Source organism: Crocodylus siamensis, chromosome 1 (genome assembly GCF_052110815.1).
Source record: "Crocodylus siamensis isolate JL-2025a chromosome 1, ASM5211081v1, whole genome shotgun sequence".
Taxonomy (NCBI): Eukaryota; Metazoa; Chordata; order Crocodylia; family Crocodylidae; genus Crocodylus; species Crocodylus siamensis.
Genome location: NC_143395.1, coordinates 209,949,108 through 209,974,629, shown reverse-complemented (window position 1 = coordinate 209,974,629; position 25,522 = coordinate 209,949,108). Strand labels below are relative to the sequence as shown.

The window sequence follows — 25,522 nt, the reverse complement described above, 5'->3', positions numbered from 1 at the left end:
TCAACACCTGTGTATTCATCCACAGGTCTAGAATTTGAACCAACACATTGTGGTGTGAAGGCTCTCTGAATGGCGGAGTTTCCATTTACAAGCCAACTGTTTAGGCAAGACAACATAGGGGGAGATTAATTCTTCATGGTCCTTGGAACATATGTACAGTCTTCTAGTGTATAGTGTCCTGTTTCTGGTGAGCACAGGAAGTTTCAAAGGAGGTCAGTGACGAGAGCCCTACCCTTCCAGGCTGTCAATTCTTTGCCATGGGCAGAGATCTCTTCCTGTTCCCGAGGAACGCTATCCATACCAGGATTTTTTTTACAGGTTAGGAGTAGGTAGAAGAGTTTTTAACATTGAGATGATGGTCCTTGAACCAGGGCTGTAAGAGTGGGTTCAAGCTCTGCACGTGTTTTGCGAAGTCCTAATTCATCCCTGTCTGGGTTTAAAGCTTCTTTGGTTCTATGCCATAATAGGTTTTTTCTCCACTGAGTACAAAAAGCAGCTACCTCCCACTCTTCTGAGTCAGGAGATGGCTGTCGCAAGCCCTGTTTGAAAGAAATAAATAATCACACAATAATATACTGACATTAGCAAGCTGGTTTAAATTTCTTACCATGCAAAAAAGTTGAAAAGTCAAAGAAAAATTTGTCTCAGACAACACAATAGAGTGGTTGATATAGGATGGTGGCAACAAAGAGGTAAAGGATGGAGATAGTAATGCTAATGGGCCTTGTGGAAAAAACAGGTGTTTGACTTTGTGGCACCTGACATTCTGATTAACAAGTTAGTTCCATACAAAATAATATGGCAGACATTTAACAGAACTGAGGATGACTAAATGATCTTCGTCTTGCCTGACCAATCTCATTTCCTTTTATGACCAGGTGACATCACCTGGACGGGAGAAGTGACTGACATCATATATATAGACTTAAAAAAAAGCCTTTGATCTGGTGTCCCATGATCTCATCATGGAAAAATTGGCCAACTGAGGCCTTGGCTACATCACAGTCTTATGGCTGGGGAATTGACTCCAAGGTCGGACCTAGAGAGTGGTAGTTGACAGGAGTGAATCATCATGGCATTCTGTTGCAGAGCACATAGCTGCCCTGCTCCCTAGAGCAGAAACAGCTAGAAAGAGAGAGCCCTAGCAGCAAGTAAGGAGCCCAGCTGCTGGTCACCAGGGCAGCCACAGTAGTAATAAAGAAGCACAGCTGCGGGTTGCCAGGGAAACCGGTGAGTCAGCTGACTGGAAGGGGCAGAGCCTGGCTCCCATTTAAACCCAGACAGGGAGTCCTCTGCCAGCAGCCATAGAGGTTGGAACTCTGCCAGAGCAAGGAAAGGGAAGAGGCCAGGATGCATGGGCAGTTCTTACGGGTGAGACAGGGAGACACCCTGTGACAGGCTTGAATGTGGTTATAGTCGGATGGCTTAGTTTGTGTTGTAGCCAAGGGGCTTGAGTTTGTGTTGATGGCTTACTGTTTACAACCGGAGGACCAGGTGAGGCTATTAGGGGTTGGAGGAGGCCTCATAGGGGCTTCACGGTAGTGTGGGGATGCCAGCACCAGAGAGGGCACAGCATTTGGGGGTGCACTGACCCCAGCCCTGAGAAGCGGAGCAGAGAATCGGAGGCCAGGTAAGGCCAAGGCCACCTGAGCCCTGCAGGGGTTTTGAGACCCCAAGGAGGAGAGCTGGGGCCAGGCACAGCCACCTGAACCCCAAGACTGTGGTAACCCCAGAGCAAAGGGGGCAGCGATTGATGAGTGCCAGAGGGCCTGTGGGGCACAAGGTTGCGAGACAAGCCAGAGTGCCTGTGGGGTGCAAGGTTGCGAGACAAGGGCCGCGGAGAGCCCAAGCACCAGAGAGGGTTCAGAGAGCTAGACAGACCGAACAACGTCCAGGATATCTGCGAGGTTTGGGGCGTGGTACAGGGGCGGTTGGAGCCACGCATAGCCCATAAGACTGGGGTGCACCAAGTCACAATACAGAACAGGTGCCAGGATACATCAGAGCACCGTGTCCAAGAGGACAATAGGCAGCCTCCCTTATACATATAAAAGATCAAGACGTGGCGGGGAAGAATGAGGGTGCTTTAACGCGAACTTGGCACGGTACTGGGTGCTAGGGGAGATCACGGCCGCCCCTAGGACCCCACGCCGTGACACATTCCATGACCAGTGGTGTCCCCAAGGCTCCATCCTTGGACCTGTATTCTTTAATGTCTTTATTAATGATGTGGACACTGGTATGAGAAGCAGACTGGCCAAGTTCACCAATGACATCAAATTTTGGGGTAGAGCGTCTACACCCGAGGATAGGCTGGTGATCCAGGCTAACTTTGATAGGTTTAGAAAGTGGGCGGATAAAAACCTGATGACATTCAATGCAGAAAAATGCAAGGTACTTTACCTCAAAGAAAAAACCCCACATCACACTTATAGGCTTGGCAGTGCTATGCTTGGTAGTACCATGGCTAAAAGGGACTTGGGGGTCATGACTGACCACAAGATGAACATGAGCCACCAATGCAGTGTTGAAGCTGGCAAAGCGAACAAAATTCTGGCTTGCCTCCACAGAGGCTTTGCAAGCAAATCTCAGGATGTCACCCTTCCACTGTAATCAGCCTTGGTGAGGCCACAGCTGGAGTACTGTATCCCATTTTGGGCTCCATAATTCAAGAAGGATGTGAAGAAGCTTGAGAGAGTCCAGAGGAGAGTCATGCACATGATCAGAGGGCAAGAGAACAGGCCTTATGAAGAGAGGCTAAGAGCCATGGGACTCTTCAGCCTGGAAAAGCGCAGGCCCTGGGGTGACCTGGTGGGAACCTATAAGTATATAAGGGGTGTACATCTGGCTCTGCAGGAAAGCCTGTTCACCAGGTCACCCCAAGGAATGACAAGGTTCAATGGCCATAAACTCCCACAAGACCATTTTAGGTTGGACATAAGGAAAAACGTCTTTACTGTCTGAGCCCCAAAGGCCTGGAAAAGACTCTCTCCATAGGTGAAGCAAGCACCTACTCTGGACTCTTAAGAAATGTTTGGATGCTTATCTTGCTGAGATCCTATGACCCCAGCTGACTTCCTGCCCCTGGGGTAGGGGGCTGAACTCGATGATCTTCTGAGGTCCCTTCCAACCCTAAGATGTATGAAATCTATGAAATCTGAAAGCATAATAGTTAATGTAGATTCTGTTAGAAGGCAAATCTTCACCCTCAGCAGCACTTACTGAGTACCAAGTTTTGGCAAGCTGTTGAGGGCCACATTGGTAGCTGTCATGGGGTGGGGCCCCTAGGGACGGCCGTGATGCCCCTAGGGCCTTGTGACCCTGCTAGCTTTGACCCATGGGTGCCTTCTATTCACTCCTGTCACGTCTTGATGGTTAAGATAATAGATGGTAGAAAGGGAGGCTGCCTTCAAGGTGCTATGTGGTCACAGTCCTGGTGGACCCCACTAAGCCACGTGGGTTCTTAGACCCCTTGCTGGGTCCCTAAGGAAATGCCTCGCGGGACACTCCAACCCTTATGAGCTAGATGCGTTACTTCAAAGCCATCCCTTTATTATGCCCCATGCCTCACAGGTGGTATTCAAACATTGTCCCTCTGAGGCCTTGATATAACTCAGCCTCCCTTCATCTCTGGGCTCTTTGCAGCCCTTTCTCTGAGCCCTCACTGGCGCTGGACTCTCTTCAGCCCTGTCTCTGCACCCTCACTGGTGCTGGGCTCTCTGCAGCCCTGTCTCTGTGCCCTCACTGGTGCTGCACCCGCTGGTGTTGAGGTCTCCACACTGTAGTGTGCCGCAATAAGGCCTTCTCCTCCCCAGTAGCCTCAGCCAGGTCCACCAGTCTAAATAACAACAGAAAACACAAGCCCCTGGTCTGTAACGTAATTCAAACAGTGCAGGGTGCACTCTGTCCCTTTAAAAGAGGCAAACTTCTCCCCAAGCATTAAGTAACTTGTAGCACAGGGTACCTGGTGAGCTCTGGGAGCCCCATTAGTCCTGTAAGCGGTATATCAGGCAGCCACAGCATCTCTGGGCAGTTCTACTCTACAGGCTCCTTCCCCTGGTTGCTGCCAGAGAACTAACACCTGCTGGCCTCAGACCTGTGGTTTATACGTGCCCAGGGCCCTGCCTTCTTCCAGTCAGCTGACCAGGTGCGGGTTCAAGTTAATTCCATCATTTGCCTGCTGCCATAGTAACCTGCACTTGTGTGGGGTTTCTGCCTGGCTCCTAGGGACCTCTCTCTAGGCAGATTCTGCCCTTAAAGGAGCAGGGATCTTAGTATGCTGAGACAGTAACCCCACCCCTTGACAGATATCCCACCCCTAGTCACCATCTTGTCCCGCCCCCTAACCCCTGACCTTTGCCACCAGAAGTCCCTCCCCTTGCTCCTGGAAGTACTCCTTTCAGCAAGAGGTTTTGTCACCTTGGAACCAGAAAAATACCAAATTATATTCAAAAAGCAAACATTTACACCCTCACAAAAACAATATTTTTGTCCTGATTTACATGTGTTTGTGTAGTGTATATAGAGGTGATTGCACAATAGCTTAAAATGAAGTCTTAGTCTTGTATATTGTGGGGGGGTGGATATAGCTTTGTGGGGGGCTGTGGGTGTATGGGTATGCGGGGTGAGACAACATGTGCGTCTTTATGTGGGGTGTGGGTGGGGAAGGGGTTTGTGGGGAGATGGGTGCCTGGGGGGTTTGAGGGGATGGGAAGAGTCTGCATGTATGGCAGTGTGAGGGGTGTGTGGGTGCATATGTATGGTTGGGTGTGCATTTGGGACTCATCCTATGAACACACATACACACTCTGCCCCTGCCTACACATACATACACAGAGTCCCTGCCTTCCCACACACACACACAGAGTCCCTGCCTGCCCACACACACACACACACACACACACACATTATCCCTGTCTACCCACACATACACACAGTCCCTGCCTGCCCACACACACACACACACACACACACACACACACACACACACACACACACACACACACAGAGTCCCTGTCTGCCCACACACACGTACCAGCTAGGCCCCATGCTCCCCGGTTCAGCGCTGCAGCAGCAGCCATATGGTGCTAGAGCAGGGCAGGGTCAGGAAAGGAGTGAAATGGCTGAGGGTGGGCAGGGCTGGGCTGTTCAGCCCTGCTGAGGCTCCCCCTGGGTCCTACTGGCCCTGTCTCTTGTCAGCTTTGACAAGCTGCTGGGGCAGATAAATGTTAATTTTTTTAAATTTTTAGGGGCCCCATGGGCTGAATAGAATGGCCTGGCAGGCCGTATTTTGACTGTCCCTGGTTTAGTATGTAAGCCCAGGCCCTGCACTGGGGCCATTGCTATTCTACACTTCACATTCTGCAGCAACTCCCAGCCTTGCTCTAGCCTTACTCCCAACTTTTGACCTGTGTGCCTTGTCCCTACTTTAGACCCCAGTACCTTGCTCCTGCTTACCCCCATCATGTGTTCTGGACTCCCGAGCTCCCGTCCTCTGGCTTGGCCTAGCCTGGCCTAGACTAGCCTGTGGACTAGGAAGATGCAAACTAGAAACATAGGTTAGACTCCTGATTCTGACCTCTTTGTGCAGCCTTGACTTTCACTGACTTGGATTTGGATACCCTGCAGGCTCAGGTACTGGTTTAACCCTGAGCTCCTTAAGACTGCTCCCATCCATCCTAACAGACTCTGTTAGGACTGAATCTGGTGGAGTCCTGTTATAATTGATTCTCAGCCCCAGTCAATTCAGCGTCTTCATCAAAAAGTGGAAGAAAATAATTACTAAAAAAAACCCAATCCTCTGTAAATGACCAAGATTATTGGGGTGGTAAATAAAGAGGGCAGTCAGTGTTACAGAATGAGCAGGACTGCTAGAAAAGGCAGAGCTAATAAGCCATCTTCAGTGCCAAATGCAAATGTTTATAATTAGGAACAAAAAACATTTACAGAATGGAGGACAGTGACTCTGAAAAGGGCTTAGTTGTGATTGTCTTTAACCAGATGTATAGTTGCAATTGGAGCCTAACAGGACAGACCACCTTGTTAAATAGCACATACTCATTCAGCCATCCCTAGGGGGCTCCATGTCCTGCGTTAATAAGGAGATTTGGACATATTATTGTTCAAAGCTGTATCAGGGCAGAGTGTGGATGAATGTTCCTTCTCACCATTAGAAGTCTGATCTATTCAGTTATTTTAAATATTACAAGAAGGTCTTGCTGTCATCACAGTAATCAGGAAGCTTTTGGAATGGAACCAGAGCTGAGCCACATCTAAGAAGAAGGCACATACGGCCTGTTTGCAAGCAAATTCCAGATGTGAACCTACTTCTAGTTTTAAATGATTCCCTCGCTCTCCAAAACCAGGACCTGAAGTCACTTTGTTGATCTCAGAGCTTTGCATGTAAAAACAGACCAGTAATTGAGCACCCCTGGATTTAGATGGAAAAGTAAGAAATGTTGACTGTGAAGGTTAATTATTTAGAAGAATTAATTAATCCATGGTTTTCAGCAAGAAGGAAACTGCTACATGGATCACCACAACAGTAAAGTAGAAGAGAGATGCAAATGGTAGGCCTAAAGAATAAAACCAATCAAGGGTAAGAAACACTGGTGTGATACCACAGGCAGGTAGAAGTCCAGTATGATGAATTTCCTGAGGATTTTGTTAGAGCAAATGTCTGTTCTCACTTGGCAGCATTAGCACTAACTAACCTCAAATGGAATCTGCAAAGATTCCTATAGATTCCAGTGGCACTAGAATTCCTCAGTTCCTCCAGGCACTTTGAATATCCTAGTCTTAATCCAAGAATATCATCATAAAAATGTTACTCCAGGTATATTTGCCCTATAAATGACCTTGTGCTGTCCCAGTGCAGACTTACTTTGATGCATGCTGCTTCTGCTGCCTTCAGCAGCTGTAGCACCGCCTGAATTAGGTTCTGGGCATTGTTTACCAGGAGTTCAGCAGAGCACCTGCTCCCTGCTATTGCTGCTTTTACCCTAAAAAGTATTCAAAAGATAAAAAGAAAACATTATGCAGCTTGCTATGTGAAGGTATGCTGTCACTAGAGTCAGAGGCAATTTTGTGTGGAGGACAAGAAGATGCTGTCACTCCTATCAACATGCTCAGCCAGTGCAGTGATGGGGGCAAACGAAGTACCTTGAGACATATATACTGGCCCCAATGAGGGCAGCAAAAAAGGGACGTCACAGCCATATCTGTTACAGGGAAACAAAACCAATGGATAGATCCTGATTAAGACCTGCTCCCCCAGATCTGACTCAGTGCCAGTTAACAGGCAGTGGAATGGAGTGGTTTGTTTTTAACAAGACCAGGATAAAGGGTGCAGATAGATGTTCAGGTCCCCACTCTAACTCATGACACTTTACATAAAGCCCCTTAAGTTAGAGTGCCCTCCACTCCCGACCCAACGGATGTTCACTTATCTGAACCCAACAGAAATCAAGCCTGCCTGCACCAGCTCTGCTGGCCAGCAGGATGGAGCATGCCTGCTCCACACCTTTCCCCAGCCCTGCCCCACACCTTTCAGCTCTGGGGCTATCAGCAGGGAAGGAGGAGTCAGCCAGCACCATCATGCTGCCAGATGGGCTTTGCCAAACCTGAGCTGGCGTGAGGGGTCACAGCCCCCCACCTTGTGGTCCCTCTTACTAGCCGGGGAACTGGAAGCAGTTTGGCAGGGTTCATGAAATGACGGGGCTCTGATCCACATCCCACCACCACCACCTCCAGCTCAGGCCAAGCAAAGCCCAGGCTGTAGTGCATTGCTTCTGGCTCCCCACTACCTTCTTCCCTCTCTCTTCCTTCCTGACAGCCCTGAATATACAAATATTAACCCTAGGGAAATTCCCTAGGGGCGGTAAGCAGAGCACCTTCATTTTATCCCTCATTTGAGGAAAGTTAATTTTTCGTGTAATCAGCCCCTTTAAAATCACTCTGCAGCCATGCACACATATCAGAGTACAGATGTAGAGTGCTTGCAAGGGCCAAGTAACACACAAAATGTAACTTCTGTCTGCACCCAAAAAGGCACCTGGGGTAGTCACCAGGATGCAACCAGCAGCCTCCAGTTGCCCTCACCTAGCATGAGAGAAAGAGCCAGGTTAGTTTTTAGGCTTGTAAGAAAGTAAAATAAAGAGGAAACTTCTCCAAGGCAAAGACAATGCTCACCTCAGTGATTGCTACTGGTACCATATGTGTATACTAGTGAGAAAAACAGCAAGCTGCACCCTTGAAGATCCTCAACTATTAAGGGACACCCCTACCTCTTATGCACGCTAACTGTGAGCAAGAGAGCACCCTCTGACCTTGTGATTTACCTGGCAAGAATGCTGAGCTGACTGCTGATGGTCTGGATCTGCTCCGTGACATGCAGCACAGCTGGTGCACACCTGTCATCCAAGCAATTCTTTGCAATGATGTGGCCAAATTTAACAAACACTTGCCCCTTGGAAGCCACTTGTCCAGCACAGTCAACAAGCTGCTCTTTGGTCTAAAATTGAATCAAAGACATATGTAGAAGGGAGAGATGTGAATCATTCCTAGGGCTATAATCACTTCTATAGCATAAGGACCATAACTTCTTGCTGCACCTAGGCAAACCAGAAATGCTGGTGAGCCTGACAGCAGGCCTTTTTCCAGCTCCATCTGCTATTAGATATGAGTTCCCAAGCTTGTTAGCACAAAGCATCTTTATCAGCACCTGAATCTAGACATGGAGTGCCCAGTTCTTACATCTATGTTTCACTTCCCCACAAGCACTGCCAGAACCGCTGCACTGGAACACCCCAAGCAGGCCCTGTGCCTCTGATACTAGATAACAGGCAGGAAACTGATGAGTAGATGCAGTGCAAGCACTCTTCAGCCAACAGCTGGAGGATGCTTTACACCTCCAAACTCCCCCTCTTGTAGCAGCAGCTTATAGCTCCTTCCACCTCCTTCACCCCATTTTGCAGAAGCCTCAATGGGAAGTGCTGCCATATGTAATTCTATCAAAGGATCAGAACCACCACAGACTAGGGGCCCAACCTGAAGCAGTCAGGCCTTAAGGAAGCCAAGCAGGGGAGGGGAGGAAGGGGTGACAGGTCAGAGGACGTAGTGAAATAGGAGAGGAAATGGACAGAGAACTCTCTCACCTTCCTCTGCCTTCTGGAGAAAACTTTTCAGAGCTTTCCACAAATACCCCTAGCAGTGCTAGTAAATAAAGTTGCCTAGAGTTGCCTATATAGGAACCTCTCAGGGGGGAGGGAGGGAGGGGGAGGAAGAAAGAGAGGGAGTGGGAATTGGAGTTATCTGGGGATTCTAGGAGAGGCTGTGAATATGCTCTGAGCCAATTACATACCTTCAGGCTGGCTACAGGGGTGTGGACAGGGATGGCCAACCCGTGACATGTGTGCAACAAGTGTCATGGAGAGCTTCTATGTGTGGCACATAACAAATCCTGGAGGGGACAGGCAACACAGTGGCAGACAGGGAAGGAAGCCTAAAGGACAGCAACTTCAGGCAATACATACAGGAAAGGAATCAGAAAGCAAAGCAGGAAATGGGGCAGGGGGAGGATCAGAGGGGACTTGGAGAGAGCATGGGCCTAACTCATGGCAGGCTTGCCAAAAAAGATTGGCTCCCATTGCCCTGTGGCATGCTCAGTAACACCTCTACATTAGCTGGGGGTGGGGCAATGCTACTTACAAAGCAACCCACAGAAAACTTTTGTCATACTTGTTGACCCAGACTGGTACTGGATGGTTGTATCTACATGGAGCACTGGAAAACCAGCCTGATCTGAACACAAATGTTGGGAACGCGGGGAGGCGGTTGTGAGAGGTGGGAACAGTTGCTTCCCCTCCCATTTCTGGCTGGGCAGGCAACCTCTGCCTTCTCTCATGCCTCCTTGCCCTAAAAGCCCTGAATTTTCATTTTGCCATTTGGCAAGGGGGTGGAGGCGTTCTCCTGTCAGGTAGCTGATGGCTCAGAGGTGGGGGAAGCCTTCTTCTGATTTGGGCAACCCATGAAGGGATCATACAAGAAACTGTTCTGCCAGCCATGCAGACTGGAACCCTCACATTTAGCCTCTTTGCCTGCTGAATGACTTAAAACACAGTCCAGGAGGCATCCTGTTCTCTTGCCTTATCTGAGGGTCTCTGTAGTGATGGCTGCATGGTGCTGTTTTCTGCAGCAGTGGCCCAGACAGCATTAACTCTAATTTCATGGAGAGTTCAATAGTCATCATTAAGCTTGGCACCTCTCTATGCATTCCTGCATTTGTACCAGGGGTTGGACCAGGTGTTCCCTAACATCCCTTCCAATCCTGTGCTTCTATGATCCTATGATTCTGCACTCGGCTCTTAGTTCTCTGCCCATAAGACAGCTCATCACTGACACAGTGTTTGCCGAGAGGGAAAGATGAAAAAATATTCCATCAGACCTATCCTGGATCTCCTCCCTCTGACACCAATAACCACAGCTCCAAAGGCCTGATGAAAGCTTGACCCCTTACTTTGCTACTAATATCTAGGTGTCCTATCTCCCAAGTCCCAGAAGTTCTCTCTGAAGGTGGGCTTTGTTATCTCCTCTCTGTAGGTGGGCAGCAGAGATGTCAGAGACTACGTAACTCCCTCACCATCACTAAGAACCAGAGCCAGGATCTGGAATAAAGCCCTTTCCCCAGTCACATCTTTACTCTGCACTGACACTAGTCCCTACACCACTCAGCATCCCCAATTCACAGGCTCACACAGAATACAAGAGATGGGAGGGAAGAGACAAGCCTGAATGAACAGATGCAACCTAGAAGAGGTGGCCAGGGAACTGATTGCTACAACCAGAGGGGAGAGGAGGTGCAGTAAAGAACACTCTGGCTGAAATGAAAAACAAAGAGCCTGTAAAACCCCATGGCCTGTCCCTGTTGGGCTAGGGTACATTGGTGTCTTTGCTTCCCAGTTCCCCCATGTGATCCTTTCTCCTGACAAATGGCCCCAAAACCCAAAACACACTGGAAAGTGGACTGGTCTTACTGTGAGGCACTTTGCTTCCTGGCACCAGGTTACTTCCTGTTGACAGCTCCATTGCTGAAAGGGCAGCATTAGCCAACAGACTCACAAGCTTGCAGCCTGTGCTACAATGATTTTGGGGGTGCAGAGACTAAACTGAAGGGACAACAGAGGTGATGGGGAGCTGCTATGCCAGTGTAGGGGAGCAGACTCTATGAAAGGTCCTTATTCCCATATTCTTAACTTGAGTGGACACAAGGACTGAGGGTCTGGCTCACAGATGGGAAAGCTCAGTCTTTATGCATGCTTAGTGGGTTGCTCTGGTCCGGGTTGCCATAATATATATTTTCTCCTGCTCTGCACCACACAGTAGGGGGAAGTACCGTAATGGGTCCTTTCCTCTTTAGAAACTGTGTCATGTGAAACATCTGAGTGGCCAGTTCCCTGGTGACCTGGCCCAGTCTACTGGTGTCATCCTGTAAAGCTTCAGTTTCTGGTCGCAGGGCTCCCCATGGCGGCTCTCCGTTGCTGGCGTGTTGGTCCTTCCAGCACTCATGCGGGAGCTGGCAAGACAATGAAACCAATTCACCTCAGGTAATTTATCTTATTTTCAGCAGTCTGCTTTACTCATCTCCATGGCAAAGGGCAATTGTGAAGAGAGCTCAGGTCCCCTTTACAGAATGCTTTTGTAATCAAAAAGGAGTTATGTTTAAATGCTTGGGCCGTTCTGCATACATAAGCTTTCAGACACTCCTATAAAGCCATGCAAATAAGCCCTGGCAGAATGAGAACTGTCTTGCCCAGTACTCTAAGTCCCTGATTTCCACTTGACTGAGTCTGCCCAGAAGAAGCTTTCCAAACCTGATTGTTCCTTTTAATTGCCCCTCACATTATCCCTGTATGTAACCCCCAGTTTGAACCATCCTTTCAAACTGCAGTTCTAAGCTGTCAGAAGAGCAATTATGAGCTAAAATGACTCTGGAATGTTTATTCTAAAATGCCTGAATACTGCTGCTATGGCCCTAGGCACCTTGGAGGGCTGGAAGCTAAATACAAAAATGGCATCAGCACTTCCTACAAGCTAACAGAGCAACAAATCCCATTGGCTAAACTGACTGGGAGAATGATGAACCCAGGCCTCAGAGTGCTAGTGCTCAGGCCCTCCCTGAAGCTCAGACAACAACATGGGCTCCCCAGGATGCTTGGTCAGACATTCCAGAGGAACTCGGTGGAGACAGCAGCTGCAATGGAAAGAAAGAGCTGCAGTGTGAGGAGCAGAGCCAGGAATCGCTGAGGTTGGCACCAAGGTAGCAACAGGAGTCCCCCGCCCTGCCCTGCCCATGGCATAGTGAAGGCTGAAGATTCAGAAATTGGAGAGTTTATGCAAATGTCTTATATCAATATTTGCACCTTTACATAAACGGAAGTAACCTGCCCACCCCCTCCCCTTCCTTTTCCCTCCCTAACTCATCAGAACAACAGAGCTGTAGTATGACATGAGCAGCCTACCTTGGATGCTCCCTCCAACTTTCTCCCTGTTCCTATTCATGTACCAGAGAAGGAACTGTGGCACCTATGTTGAGAAAGCAAGCATACCACCTGCTAGCTATGGCTAGGTGTTTGCTCTATGATGCTTCTGCTTCTCTCTGGTTCCTGTTGGCAGATCTCTGTTGACAAGCACATTACCTAGGGCAACCCTGGGCATAGCTCCAAATCCACAGCCATAGCTGAAATGGCAGACTATGTGCTGGGTGAAGACACCTCCTGACCAGTGCGGGAACCAAAAGCAACCATCCCTGCAGAGGTGAGGATGATGATTACAATCAGCAACTATCTCATTTTTGAGTGGCAGACTTGCTGTGCACCTACATCCTACCTGGGTGCTTGATGCTAGATCTAAATACTGTCCCCTGGATCAGCACCAATACCTCCATATTTGATTCAACATTACTCACTCAGTGATAAACTCTGAGCTCAGATCTGGTTTACAGGGAACTCCAGTTCTGGCCTCTTTTACATAAGTTCACAAGGCAATCAGTTGTTTTGTCTCCTGAACCCTGAGAATGTGGTGCCAGGCCTGGCGGTAACCCCCAGTAAACAGAACACTAGGCACATGCTGCCTGATGTTTCACTGCCTGGACATTAAGGCAGTAATGCAGGTACAAGGACATATTATATTTTCTTGCATACAACTCACCCCTGAAGATATGCACTTTGTTTTGGGAAGGGCAGAAGTACTGGGGAAAATATTTTTTTCAGAGTTAAGGTTGCATAGAGCAGGGACACAGTTAAAAATTCTGCAAGGCTGTGAACTAGGAGAAGGGAGACCAGGAGGAGTTAGTAGGCAGCAAAAGTTAGCTTGATTACTGGAACATCAAGACCATCAAAAAGGAGAGCAGTTGATTGGGAAAAACAGTGAGCCATTAAGTCAACTGACTCCCTTAACTGCTATTGCTGCTGCTGCTGTGCAGTTGGCTTTGTAACAGGAATCAAAATGGGGTGCTTCTATTCCAGGCAGAAACATCAACTTCCTCACTTAAAATATGCACCCCAATTTTGGGGAGCTGATTTTTGGAGAAACAGTGCATGTGATATGTATTGTCACAGTATTGTCAGAGACTCTGAACAACCAGAATTCTAGAGTATCCTATGCTTTGCTTTAAAAGAAAAAAGTTACAGTTCTAAAGCAATTTCAGACAAGATAGAGGATAGCAGAAAAGCAGTGAAATGCATTTGGCACAACTTAGAATTTGCACTGATTAATTTTAGGAAATTGCTAGAAGGGACAAAATCCACTATACCATTTCAAATGTCTCCCTGGCAGCTAAACCTGTCCATTCACTCTTGGCCAGGGAACTTTCCGCTGAATTGGCAAAACCTGCACAACTCTGATTTTTTGTGCCGGGTATTTCAGCTTGGAAGAGCTGTGCTGTGCCATAATGTTGATGTGAAACAGTATGTGACTCACTGTTTTGCAAGTACAGTTTAATGAGCTCCAGGGCTGATTCCCTGATGCCCGGAACTGACTGAAGTTGGGTCACAACACAGTGAGCTTTAGCAGCCCATTCCCATAAAATATTATCCAGCTGGAAAAGCTCCTTGTCCTGTTGGCTTTGTAGGAGTTTACTAGCTCTTCTTATCACCTCCGAGGTGAGGAGGAGAAGGTGGTCTGTGGCTGAGAGCAAGCTTTCCTGTAGGTTTAAGCAAGCAGTGTTCTGCAGAGCATCTTTTATGATTGTTTTGACTTGCTGGACATTTGCCATCATCTGCCCAGCCCTCTCGTCAAAGACCTTTCTGATCATCTCTCTGTCACTGCCATGGACCCTTGCACAAGGCAGAGCCAATTGGACAACACTTTGGATGACCCTTAGAAATTCCTGGTTGGTGCTGTTGAGGTAGAGCATCAGTGTTTGCACCCTAATGGCAAGCTCTCGCTGGAGAAGCTCAAAGCGAACAGACAGGTTGGGGGTAGGCACTAGAGAGACCGACAGAGTATCTGCAACCTGCAACACAGCTTCAGTCAATATCTTGATTTCCTGCCTCAGCACAAGAATCTCACAATCCCTACCACCTTCAGCACAGGAGGCGGGAGAGAGGCAGGCTGCTTCCTGTATTCTCAGAGAGCTCTCGGACACAGCTGCCAAGACAGTCTGCAGGCAAAGCTTGTGCTTCATGGTATTTCTCAGTTCACTCAAGAACAAAACATCTCTTCCTATGAAATGATCCACAGAGAGCAGGAGCACTTGCATGATGACAGACCACAGAACACAGTTGGCTTCCAGTCTGCCCACTCCAGCCTGGTTAGAGTGGAAGCTACCAGAGGACAGCACCTTCTCTAACAAAAGCTTTGTATTAGTCTGGGCACACTTGAATTTTGCTTGAACTCTTACAAACCTTTCACGGATCTTTGGAACCACAGTGTGCTCCTCCTCAGTGTCTGTACATGCAATGTCACCTGCTAGCTGAACAACCAGCGCTAATGCCTGCATTATCTCATCCAGAGTTTGTTTGCTTTTCAGAAAATCATATGGAGATATAAAGCAGAACAACTGCTGTGACAGGCTGTACCAAGACCCTGCCACAGTCATCAGGCACTGCTTAGTTTCACAAATCCTCTCAGAAAGCAAGATAGCTGTTTGAAGGAGTTTGTCAGTACTGGACAGTGGGTCCGGACATATTTCCCTAGCTAAGCTAACAACACATGGTGTTAATAATACTATCTTTCTGTACTGTGTCAGCTTTTCCAACAAAGGTGCCTGAACAAAGGGTAAGGCTTCCTTAGCTGCATCAACACAGCAGTTGGAGAGTTCAACCAAAGCGGAGCAAGCAGTATTGACAGCTGTGACATCATGTTTCTTTGTTGCTGTTAAGAGTTGCCCAATCACAGGGTGTACATCCGCTTTTCTTGGAGTGCCATTAATATATAAGCTACCTGGACTTAGAGGCATCTCAAAAGCACATGAGACTGACTGAAGTGGTTTGCATAAAAAATCTTCCAGTAGTTTGTTATTGTCAGTGGTCTTTGGTTTTATGGCATGTGTGGCCCTGGGTGTAGGCAGTTCATGAGCAGCAAAGCAAGCCAGTTTTCTGGGAAGGTCAGGCTCCCGAATGTGCTCCCGAAGGGGGCTAAGAATAGCTGGATGGTTGGACTCATCTAGCCCTTCTCTGACCCTGCAAGCAGAGTCAACCAGATGCTTTGCCTTCCTTAAGAAAGTGTTTCTTGCTTGTGAGCAGGAGATTCTTTCTAAACACTGGTCAGTGGCAGCTTTCACTTCAAGAATGGATGTGTCCAACTGCTTAACTAAAACAAGTAAGCCGTTCCTGAAAATGGGATCTCTGGCTTTATCCACATATCTGCGAATGACCTGGACAATGCGGGCAGCTCGGCAGGTAAAATTAGCAGCATGCCAGGAAAACTCTCCAGAGGTCTCGCTTTCCAGAGCTTTCTCACAACCGTCTCTATGATTGGCCATTTCTTGAACAGACAGATCCAGGAATCCATGCAAGCTGATTACCTCATCAAAGCATGCCAGCAGGCTTTCTGTTGTCCCAGCCCACATATGATACAAGGACTGCAGTTGTTCAGACATACTAACCTTCGGAGGATCTTTGCTCACTTCTGTGAGGAGCAGTGGCACAGTGGCCAGGAGTCTATTTAAACAACCTACACAGTCCTCAATTTCAGTAACAGTATTGATTTTAGTGCACCTGGCCAGAGCAAAATTGGCCACTTTGATCATCTGATGAGAGTGGCTAAAGAAGGCAGTGATGAGAGGCTGAAGTTTCTTCAGAAATCTGTTCCCTTCTGCAGGGGCACATGACATAACAGTAGGCTCCAGCACAGCTTCTATTAACCGTTTCAGGGGTTCTTTCGTTTCGGTGAACGTGTCCACAATCTGGCACAGAAGGGCAGTGAGCACTGCTTGATCAAGACTCTCCACTTCTTCCCTCATTGTGTGACATTTCTCTACTAGTTCACCCATTATCTGACTTTGTGTTGCCAGCTGTCTTGGTAGGCCTGCGTGGCTGTAGATGCTTTTCCAGAAAGTTAGGAGATGATGGCAATGTTTGATGAGCTGCAGCTTAATATTTGGCCTGGATGAGTCAGCTAAAATCATGCAGTAGAAAACCACTGCTTCTACAAGCAAGTTAAATTCACCTTCATAAAAGTGCTTAGGGTGTGGACTGGACAAGAGACCCATTAGCTGACTCAGATGGTGGGAAAAGAGACCGTTTCTCTCCCTTAGTTCTTTGTTCCCCGAGTCATTTGTAAGCAAGGAAATCAGTTCTTTTACAGTTCTATCAATCAAGGCAAAAACATAGTCTTTAGAAAGGTGCACCTGCAAGTCCTGGGGGTGTTTTAGAACACCATGCTTGGCAGCGTGCAACAGCGGGACACATTTCTTAAGGATCTGCAGGGTTTCAGCCAAGTGTTTCTGCTGAGGAGATGCTTTGAGTTCCTGAATGCGTCTTTCTGTCAAATTGTTCAGCAAAAGCAGGGACTCTGAAAAATCCCGGAAAGCAGCCAGCAGGGCTGATATATCTCCTGCAGACTCCATTGTGCTGAGGCAATCCAGAAGCCAGTCAGCAGCCTGAATAATCCTCCTCACTGAAGCGTCCTCTTCAATTTGGAGAATCTAGTCAATAAAGTCAGAAAAAAGTATCAGAAGAACTAAACATTTAGCTTATTTCCAAGGCTTGTTTTTATCCATTTTTCTGGGAATGCACTGGTTATTTACAGCTCTAACTTGTATCTATTTTTAAAAATGCCTGTGTGCACAAATAAGATTGTACATATTTTATGATGAGCAGACTGAGAGTACAGAAATCTCATAGTCCAGAACTCTAACAGCATTGCAAGGTCTCCTCTTTTTTGTTCTTGGTAGCCTTGTTCATGATGCAGAGTCTCCGAGCATCTCAGGAATGAAGGGATAGAGATGCACAGCACTCTGGGAAGCTGTTACTTCATCCTACATATGACAAAATGGGGGTATGGAGAGGCTAAGTATCTCACCAAGGTCACTACAGAAATTTCCCAATGTTCCAATTGCCAGTCCTACATCTAAACCACCAGACCAGCCTTCCTTCTCATTAACACTGTGCAGCCACAAGCTAGGATTTCCTGTACTAAAAAGAAGCTTCAGACCATGTGAAATGACTACTCTTGTGTATGGGACCTTTAAACACCCCAAAAAACTGCACCCAGTTGTTCTTCTCATTGCTCCCAAATACCTGAGAGGCAGTGTGGTACAGTACTTAGGACGCTACATCTAAGATCTATTCTTGGCTTTTACGCTGACTTGCAGTGTACCCATGGACAAATCCATTCACCTTCTTGTCTTTGTGTTCCTTTTTCTAAATGGGGGTATCAACATTGCTCTGCTTTTGTATTGATGGACAGAAGGAAAGGGCCAAAGAGAAGCAAAGAATTCTGATTAGGATCACAGGTCAGGGCCCACTGAGCAGGCTGCTCTGCAGTCCTATAGTGCAATGGTCACCAACCAGTCGGTCTCAGTCTGTGAGAGGCTCCATGACTGGGGGCAGCAGGACACACATGGCTGGGCTGAGCTATACCCCGTGCCACCTGGGCTGGGCTGGGCTGGAGTGAGGTCAGAGCCCGGGCAACTTGTCCGGGAGGCAGGGGGGCCAGGCCAGGACGTAGGGCAGGTGGAGCAGGGAGGGACACGATAGATCCTGGGTTGCCAAAAAGTGATCTTCACCATAAAAAGTTAGGAGGCCACTCCCAAAGAGCTATCATTTTCAGGTTAAAACAAGTCACACAATCTGAGTCTCAGGCTCCAGCTCCACAGATGCTCCAGGGCTCAAGCACCCACGGAAAAAAATTAGCAGGTGCTCAGAACCCATGAGTCACATCAGGTGAGCCACGCTGAAGTAGCGCGCTGCCTCTTCTGGGCATGCACGAAGCTCAGCATGGGAATGCCAAAAAAACCACCTGCCAGCAAAAAACAAAGTCAGCATCTATGATATGAGCAAAAGAACCAGGGAGAGAGTGCATGGCCCTGTAGTTAAGACACTCACCCAGGACTTCAGAGACCTGTGGTCACTTCCCAAGGTGACCACGTTCAAGTCAATCAAGCCCAGATCTCCAGAAGCACTTAAAGGCAGTCAGATGCTAAATGCCTTTAAGGGTCCCAAACTCTGTCTGTCTGCATCTCTCTCAGCTCCCCAGCTGTACAATGGGAACAACAGTCCTGCCCTGCCCTGTCATCCAAAGGAGTGCAAGTACAGACACAGTAAAGACTGCAAGGGACTGAGGTACCACATGAATGGGCAGGCATAAGACCCTAAGACAGGTCAGTGGGGGAAGTGTAATATAAGCAGGCTTCTCCTGGACTACAGCATGTGCTACTTGTCATATTTTGTTTTCCTAATGAGACAAAGCAGATAATAAAAATAAGTTGTTTGCCATTTGCCTACCCAGTAGCAGCTGGCAGGGCCTGTGGACACCATAGAAGTAGATGTGAAGAAGGGAATAGCAATATTATGGTTTTTTCTGGGCAGGGTATTCCGTACACAGGAGGTGATGCGGGAGCAGGTGCTGATGAAACAAGTAGGCATGCCGTGATAGCACAGTTGGCAGACCTGGTACTACATCCAATGCAGCAATCTAACAGAGATGATAGATAGTGTAGGACCAAATTGTGCAGATCCTTGAGGTTAAGGCCAAGAAGTCTGTATCTTATGTGGCAAAAGGGGGCAGGAAAGCATTGAAAGGTCTCAAGGGTATTTTGTAATGCAGTCAGAGGCTTACAGTAAGAGAGCTTAGTATTTTGGGTGGGCTTGCAGGCATCCGGGGCAGAGAGCAAGAAAATGCAATAGTTACAACGTGAGATAAGAGCATGAATGGTAGATTTTGTCAATCCAGAATAAATATTGAAAATATTGGAGCTATTTTCAGAGTTCCTTCCAGTATGACAGGGCAGAATTTTAACCTTTAATTTTCCTTTCAGACAAACTGTATTATATCTAGCAGCAGTAATACATAAGTAATAGTTACAGGCTGCCAAGAAAGCACTCAAGACCTATTTATATTGAATTACGAGAAGATGAAAGCATGTACACAAAGTTTAGTATTTCACTGGGGGGGAGGGCGCATGCAGCACTCAGAAAAGTGGAACCCTGGCCTGGCAGTCTGGGCTCTACTACAATACAAACAGACAGAAATATGACTAGAACCTCTTCTTGCAAATTCAGTAGCATGGGAAAGAGCTCCTCTAGAAGCAGCACATGTTGGTTAGTAAAATATGTCTCAGATCTGAACCCCTCCAGCAGGAGAGATGCCTCCTCCTAAAACTCGTGTTCCTGGGCAAAGCCATTCTAGTATCACTTCTGAAGCAAACTGGAGACTTCTTCCAGGAAGCCCAGTGAAAAAAATCTATCTAGATCTTTATTATACTCTATTGCACCATTTTCCAGTCTATTATGACTAGAAAACTAGGAAAATTCAGGAAGTCAAATTTACCAGGAACCCATAGTTAAAGGATACTTATTGATGGGTAAGGCCTATTGGTCTCCTCATGCATGGAGAAAAGCCTTAAGCAGTGCATGATACTAGCATATAAATCATCTTATCTACTTATGAGAAAAAGGAGGGTAAATGGAGTGCGCAAAAACATCTTAACTGAAGAGAGAAGGGGGTTGTGGTAAGAATAGGACTAGACCATGGCTCTGGTCTGCTGCAACTTCAGATCATGTGTGGTCCACCTGTTTTCAAACACAGTTAACCTATTGACATACCCAGATCCCAGGGCTTCTCAGTTCAGACACACCTAAAACAGAGGTCCGTGCCAGTCCCTGCCAGCCATCTCTGCCAGCTGCATTTGTGGTGCTGCAGAACACGTGAGAGAAGCACCCACATATGGAACAGATCATGAGAATGCTGGGTACAGGGAGTGACAGATCCTCCTGTCCATAGAGGACTGAAAGCCCGAGGGATTTCTGTACTGAGTCTGGCTGTACAGAATCAATCCAACACCATTTTTGAATCAGAGAAGAAATATCATCCAGTTTCAAGTGGTAGGCCCTGTGGCAGCAGCACGTATAGAACGCTGCTCTAATATTCTCAACTCAGAGAGGATGAATGGGCATGGAACATGTGTGCCATACAGCTGGTCAGAACAAGCTCTTTGTATAGTGGAGCAGAATTGATTGACAGGTCTGCACAGCCACCTGTTCCCGCAGATTATGCCAACAGAGCAGCTGCTCTCTGCTTACGGCCAACTTCTGCTTGGTTGCACGAATCTTTATGGAGTCCAAAAAATAAGGTGCTTAACATCTACCTTGCTGGATTCCACCAGTGTCAGCACAACCCAGGGCAAACAAACCACTTCACTCTGTGGAATGCTTCTCTTTGGTTTCTATGAGCTCTGCTGGGGGCACTCCCTCCTCTCCGCTCAGGCAGCTCAGAGACGAAGAAGAGAAATTGCTCTGCAGGGTAGGGGGAAAAAGAAACCCTGCCTCCTCTGTTTCAAGCAGAGGGAGAAGAGAAGTATCGGGTTAGTCTTGGTGTGGCCACTAGAGTTGCTCCTGACTCGTGTTAAGCCTCAAGGCCCCAGAGCTGCCAGTCCCCAATTATTACAGAAACATAGGGAGGACCTAGAAAAGCTCCTGGGCAATGAGGAGGACTACTTTACAGACCAGACCTGTTCTGTAGGAATTTGTGGACACAGTGAATACTGCTGGTGGAGGACTTAGAATCTGTAAGTCCTCCACCAGAAAGGTCACTGCGTTCACAACATTCAGAACTGACACAGCAACATTGCACTCACCCGCATTGTCTCCATCAAGACCCTTTGTGCTGAGACAATCAGTTCCTCCTTATGGCTCTGGATCTCAGGCTGAATGTTAAGTTTCTGGGCTGCTAGTAAGGTACTCTTGCCAGACACGAGGACAGATTCAGCTGCAGGACACATCTTGCCTCTCAGCACTTCATCATTGGACTCCTCAGCCAGCCTGAATGAAAGACACTGATCTCCATCATGCAGATATCAGCAGAGGCACAGCATGGCAGCTGTGTGTCTGGGGCAGCCATGACACAGAGCAGAACTGGCTGTTGTCATTTTAATTATAGCAGCATAGACAGTCACTGCTGAAGTGATAGCTGTTTTTGTGTCTCCCCTTCCACCCTCCACCTTCCCTGCCTCTGCCCCCACCAAAAGCAATGCCCAAGTCTGCTGTCCTGGCTGCCCCCTTTTGTCATGCAACTGGGTACCAGTAATGTAACATCTCTCTGCGTAGTGTTATATAACACTGTGTAGTTAGCAGGCTACATTTGCAAAACAGGTGAAGGATGCAAACAGTTTCTAAACTACTAGCATTGGCTGGGAGGTAAGCCGTTGCATTTCCAGGGAACAGGGGGCTAAACTGCTCTTTCATTGCAATTCAGGGGTGTCAAACTCAACCTGTGCCCCAGGCCAAATCCAAGCCATGGGGCACGAAGTGGCTACTCTAGTGCAGGGCACATGGTGGCAGAGGTGATGGCTTCAGCATGGGGCAGAAAAGGTAAGCTAAGTAGCCATCAGCCAAGCAACTTCTTGCCATAGTGATGGCAGTGGCAAAAGGCCATGACCCCAGCTTCCCTAACTTGCTGGCAGCCTGGTGGGCTGGATGAAGCAGGTTCTAGCCCATACACTATATTTTTATGCTACTGCTTTAATACTTGGTATACACTGTAACACAATGACATGTGTTGTGAGGGACAGGTAGTCCTCTAAGAAGTGGAAGCCACATTCTACCCTGACCCTGTTCTCCCCACATTATCTATCTCTACTAGATTAATTTATTCAAAGCCAGCAGGTGTTAAGCAGTGGCACAAATAGTTATATGACTTATTGAGCTCTTGCAGGTGGGGGCCTTATGGACAAAAATACAGGCTCAAGAGCCCACACCACACACAATTTAGACAGAAAAGCCTGATTTTATTTCTTTTCTTAGTCTTAGCACTGCTAAGGAACTGCTACAGGCACAGAGCATGGCTGAGACTCAAAGCAGATCAGGCCTGTCATGGGCCCTTAGGTCCTGCCTTGCTTGGCTGGTGGTCCATCTTCCCCAAAGCCAGGTATCAGAGTCTAGGTTTGGAGTTTGTGAATGCATACATTCACAAGATGCATAGGTGGCAGAAGGCCAGGGCTACTTGGGGCAGCGCGTAGGGCCACAAGGCAGCCCAGTCATGGGCTCCAGGCAGCTGCAGAAGGGGTGGGGAGAGGTGCACACACAGTCAGGATCACAGCCTAGAGTGTGCATCACTGGCTGCCCAACATGGCAGGCAAGTATCAGTCAATTCTGTGAAGGGGAAGAGGCTGGGAGAAACAGATCGAGGCCCCTGCAGTGAAGGAGGTAGGTGGAGCAGACGCAGGGGTGGGGTGAATGGGGCCCTGGCCAGGCCGGGTGGTGGAACAATCGGAGCCTGGGAGGCTTGTCCAGGGGTGCAGGGAGGCTCCCACCATGGTGTGCATCCCGGCGGAGGCCCAGGGGGCACATACCCCCCAGATCTGTGTGTGGGACAGAGGCAGCTGCTGCTGTGAGCTGTGCTTTGTGCCCCATTGCAGCTGCCCCCAAAGCAGTGCAATGCCACATGCCTGCCACTGCTGGGCTGTGCCGCACTGCGCCGTGCCGCCTGCCTTTCCGGTGGTTGGACACAGGTAGTGTTGCACCACTGCAGAGGCAGTGGCAGCTGCAGCTAGATGCAAAGCACAGTGGCAGCCGCCTCCATCCCATGCAGAGATTCGGGGGCACACCAGGCTCTGCTGGGGTGCACACAGTGGCAAGAACCTCCTCCCCCACATATCCCTCGATGATCCCACCACCTGGCCTGGCTAGGGCCCCATTCGCTCCAGACTCTGCCCCTGCCTGTGCCCCACTCCTACCTCACTGCTTAGACCTCAATCTGTGCCCCCCCATGGCCCTTCCTCCTCCCCCACCCCTTCCCCCACAGACTCACCTGCTGGGTGGGGGGTAGGCACATACATGTGCACATGCACTCAGCCCCCCACAAATAATTTTTTCTCCCTCCATCTAGGACAAGATGTCTCTACTATCAGTTAAATCCACACACAGGTGCAACACAGGGAAGAGAAATTGCAGCACATGACCTACACAACCTTTTCATAGATTCATAGATTTTAGGGTCTGGAAGAGCCCTCTCAACATCATTAGGTCCAGCCCGCCTGTGCTTGGGCAGGAAAGACTGCTGGGGTCAGATGACCCCCAGCAAGGTGAGCATCCAGGCATTTTTTGAAGATATCCAGAGTAGGTGATGATACCACTTTTGGAGGGAGTCTATTCTGGACCCTGGACACTGGAGTTGTAAAGTTTTTCCTTCTGTCTAATCTAAAGTGGTCTAATTTAGCAACTGATGACCATTAGTCCTAGTATTCTCTTGGGGAGACCTGGTGAACAGATGTTCTCTCAGTCCCTGATATACCCCCTTTATATATTGATAGGCTGCCACTAAGTCCCCTCTGAGTCTTCTCTTCTTCAGGCTGAACAAACCCATGTCTCTCAGCCTCTCATTGTATGCCCTGCTCTCCATATCTCTAACTAGGGGTGCAATGGTAGAGATTTTTTGCGCCAATGCCGATGGCTGATTTTTAATGAGCCATATTGGCCAGTACCCCAAAATTCACCACAGCCCTGCTCCCAGCACCATCACTGCCTGCCCTGAGAGTAGCCCCAACACAACCCGCTGGCCAGCAAGAGCCCAGCGCAGCCCTGGCTCCAGCCAGCCCTCACCCTGCACGCAGATCTGGGGGCACACGCCCCCCATGCCTTCCTGGGGTGCGTGCGGTGGTAGGAGCCTCCCTCCTCTCCCCGCACCCCCTCTGGATGAGCTGCTCAGGGCTCCATCCCACACTCAGCCTCACTCCTTCCGTCACTGCGGGGGCCTCAATCTGCGCCCCCCATGCCCCTTCTCTTGTGACAGACATACTAGCTGGACTTGGCTACTCTCCATGCTGCCAGGCTTTGCTCCTGGCATCCTGCATGCTGCATTGCGGCTGCATGCATGCACAGGGCATTTATCAGCAACATTATCAGCCACATCAGCCAAAAAAAGCCAACTGCTGATACTGTCAATTTTCCTTCTATCAGTGCCAATCCAATATGGAACCAATGTATGGGTGTACCTCTACCTCTAACCATACACACAGCCCTCCTTTGGACTCTCTCAAATTTCTCCACATTTTTCCTGAAGTGCAATGCCCAGAACTGGATGCAGTACTCCAGCTGCAGCCTCACTAAGGCCGAGTGAAGCAGGAGGCTGACATCTTTAGTTTTGTTTGAGATGCATCAGGAGACACATGCCAGTGTTTTGTTTGCTCTGCTGGCTATGGCATTGTACTGGTGGCTCGTGTCCATTGTATGGTTTATCAAGACCCCCAGATCTCTTGCTGTGGTGCTGGTAAGTGTAGCACTGCCAAGCCTGCAAGTATGTACTAAACCTTCATTTTTCCCACTGCTTTACAATTAGTATTACCTTCTTGCAGCAAAAGCAAGTTCTTCAGTAGATTTAGCTAATTCTTCTGCAGTCTTCCCTAAGTCAGGAAAGGTCTCATTATCCACGCCTTCCCACTCCATTGCTATAATGAGATGACAAAGCTGAGCAGTCATGGGTGAAATAATTCTCTCAGTGGTTTTGCTGTTTATTAGAGTGCTGATGTCATACAAATACAAAGGCTCCATTGCTTCTAAGTCTGCAAACAAGCACATGTCAGTTTAGATACATTCTACTGTAGAGTGATATTAATTGATAACAATGATGTCCTGTGCTTACATTCCATCTTCCACTTGAAAAATTTCAAAGAATGCTGGAAATATTCACAAATTCACTTCCCAACCCCTTGTATTAGCCACAGTTTCCCTGCCATCTGTGTTCCATGGTTGGACATGAGGAGTGACTCTCAGGCAACTGAAGCCCTCTGGGGGATGACAGCATGTGTGGAAATCTGTTGACATTGGCCATAATCAAAAGAGTGGACTAAACTTGCAGCTGGTGT

The 25,522-nt window shown here is 48.2% G+C and overlaps 1 protein-coding gene across 1 annotated transcript; it reads right to left on the bottom strand.

The window, feature by feature from the left end:
• Positions 1–341: 341 nt before the first annotated feature.
• On the bottom strand, positions 342–25,223 carry LOC149874002 (uncharacterized). The gene is made up of 7 exons (XM_090031576.1): positions 25,003–25,223; positions 21,299–21,482; positions 13,811–17,146; positions 11,393–11,572; positions 8,340–8,512; positions 6,884–7,001; positions 342–539 (listed from the first exon to the last, which is right to left on the bottom strand). Exons 1-7 carry the CDS (start codon positions 25,206–25,208, stop codon positions 342–344), a joined length of 4,395 nt encoding a protein of 1,464 aa, XP_089887702.1. The 5' UTR covers positions 25,209–25,223.
• Between the last annotated feature and the right edge of the window lie 299 nt (positions 25,224–25,522).

Excerpts from the sequence above, each read along its gene's own strand:
- LOC149874002 (XM_090031576.1), bottom strand. The coding sequence starts at position 25,208 with ATGGAGCCTTTGTATTTGTATGACATCAGCACTCTAATAAACAGCAAA. Across the intron at positions 17,147-21,298 it reads TCTTGATGGAGACAATGCGG|ATTCTCCAAATTGAAGAGGA; the intron begins GTGAGTGCAATG and ends TTTATTGACTAG. Across the intron at positions 8,513-11,392 it reads AGAGGAAAGGACCCATTACG|ACCAAAGAGCAGCTTGTTGA; the intron begins GTACTTCCCCCT and ends ATTCAATTTTAG.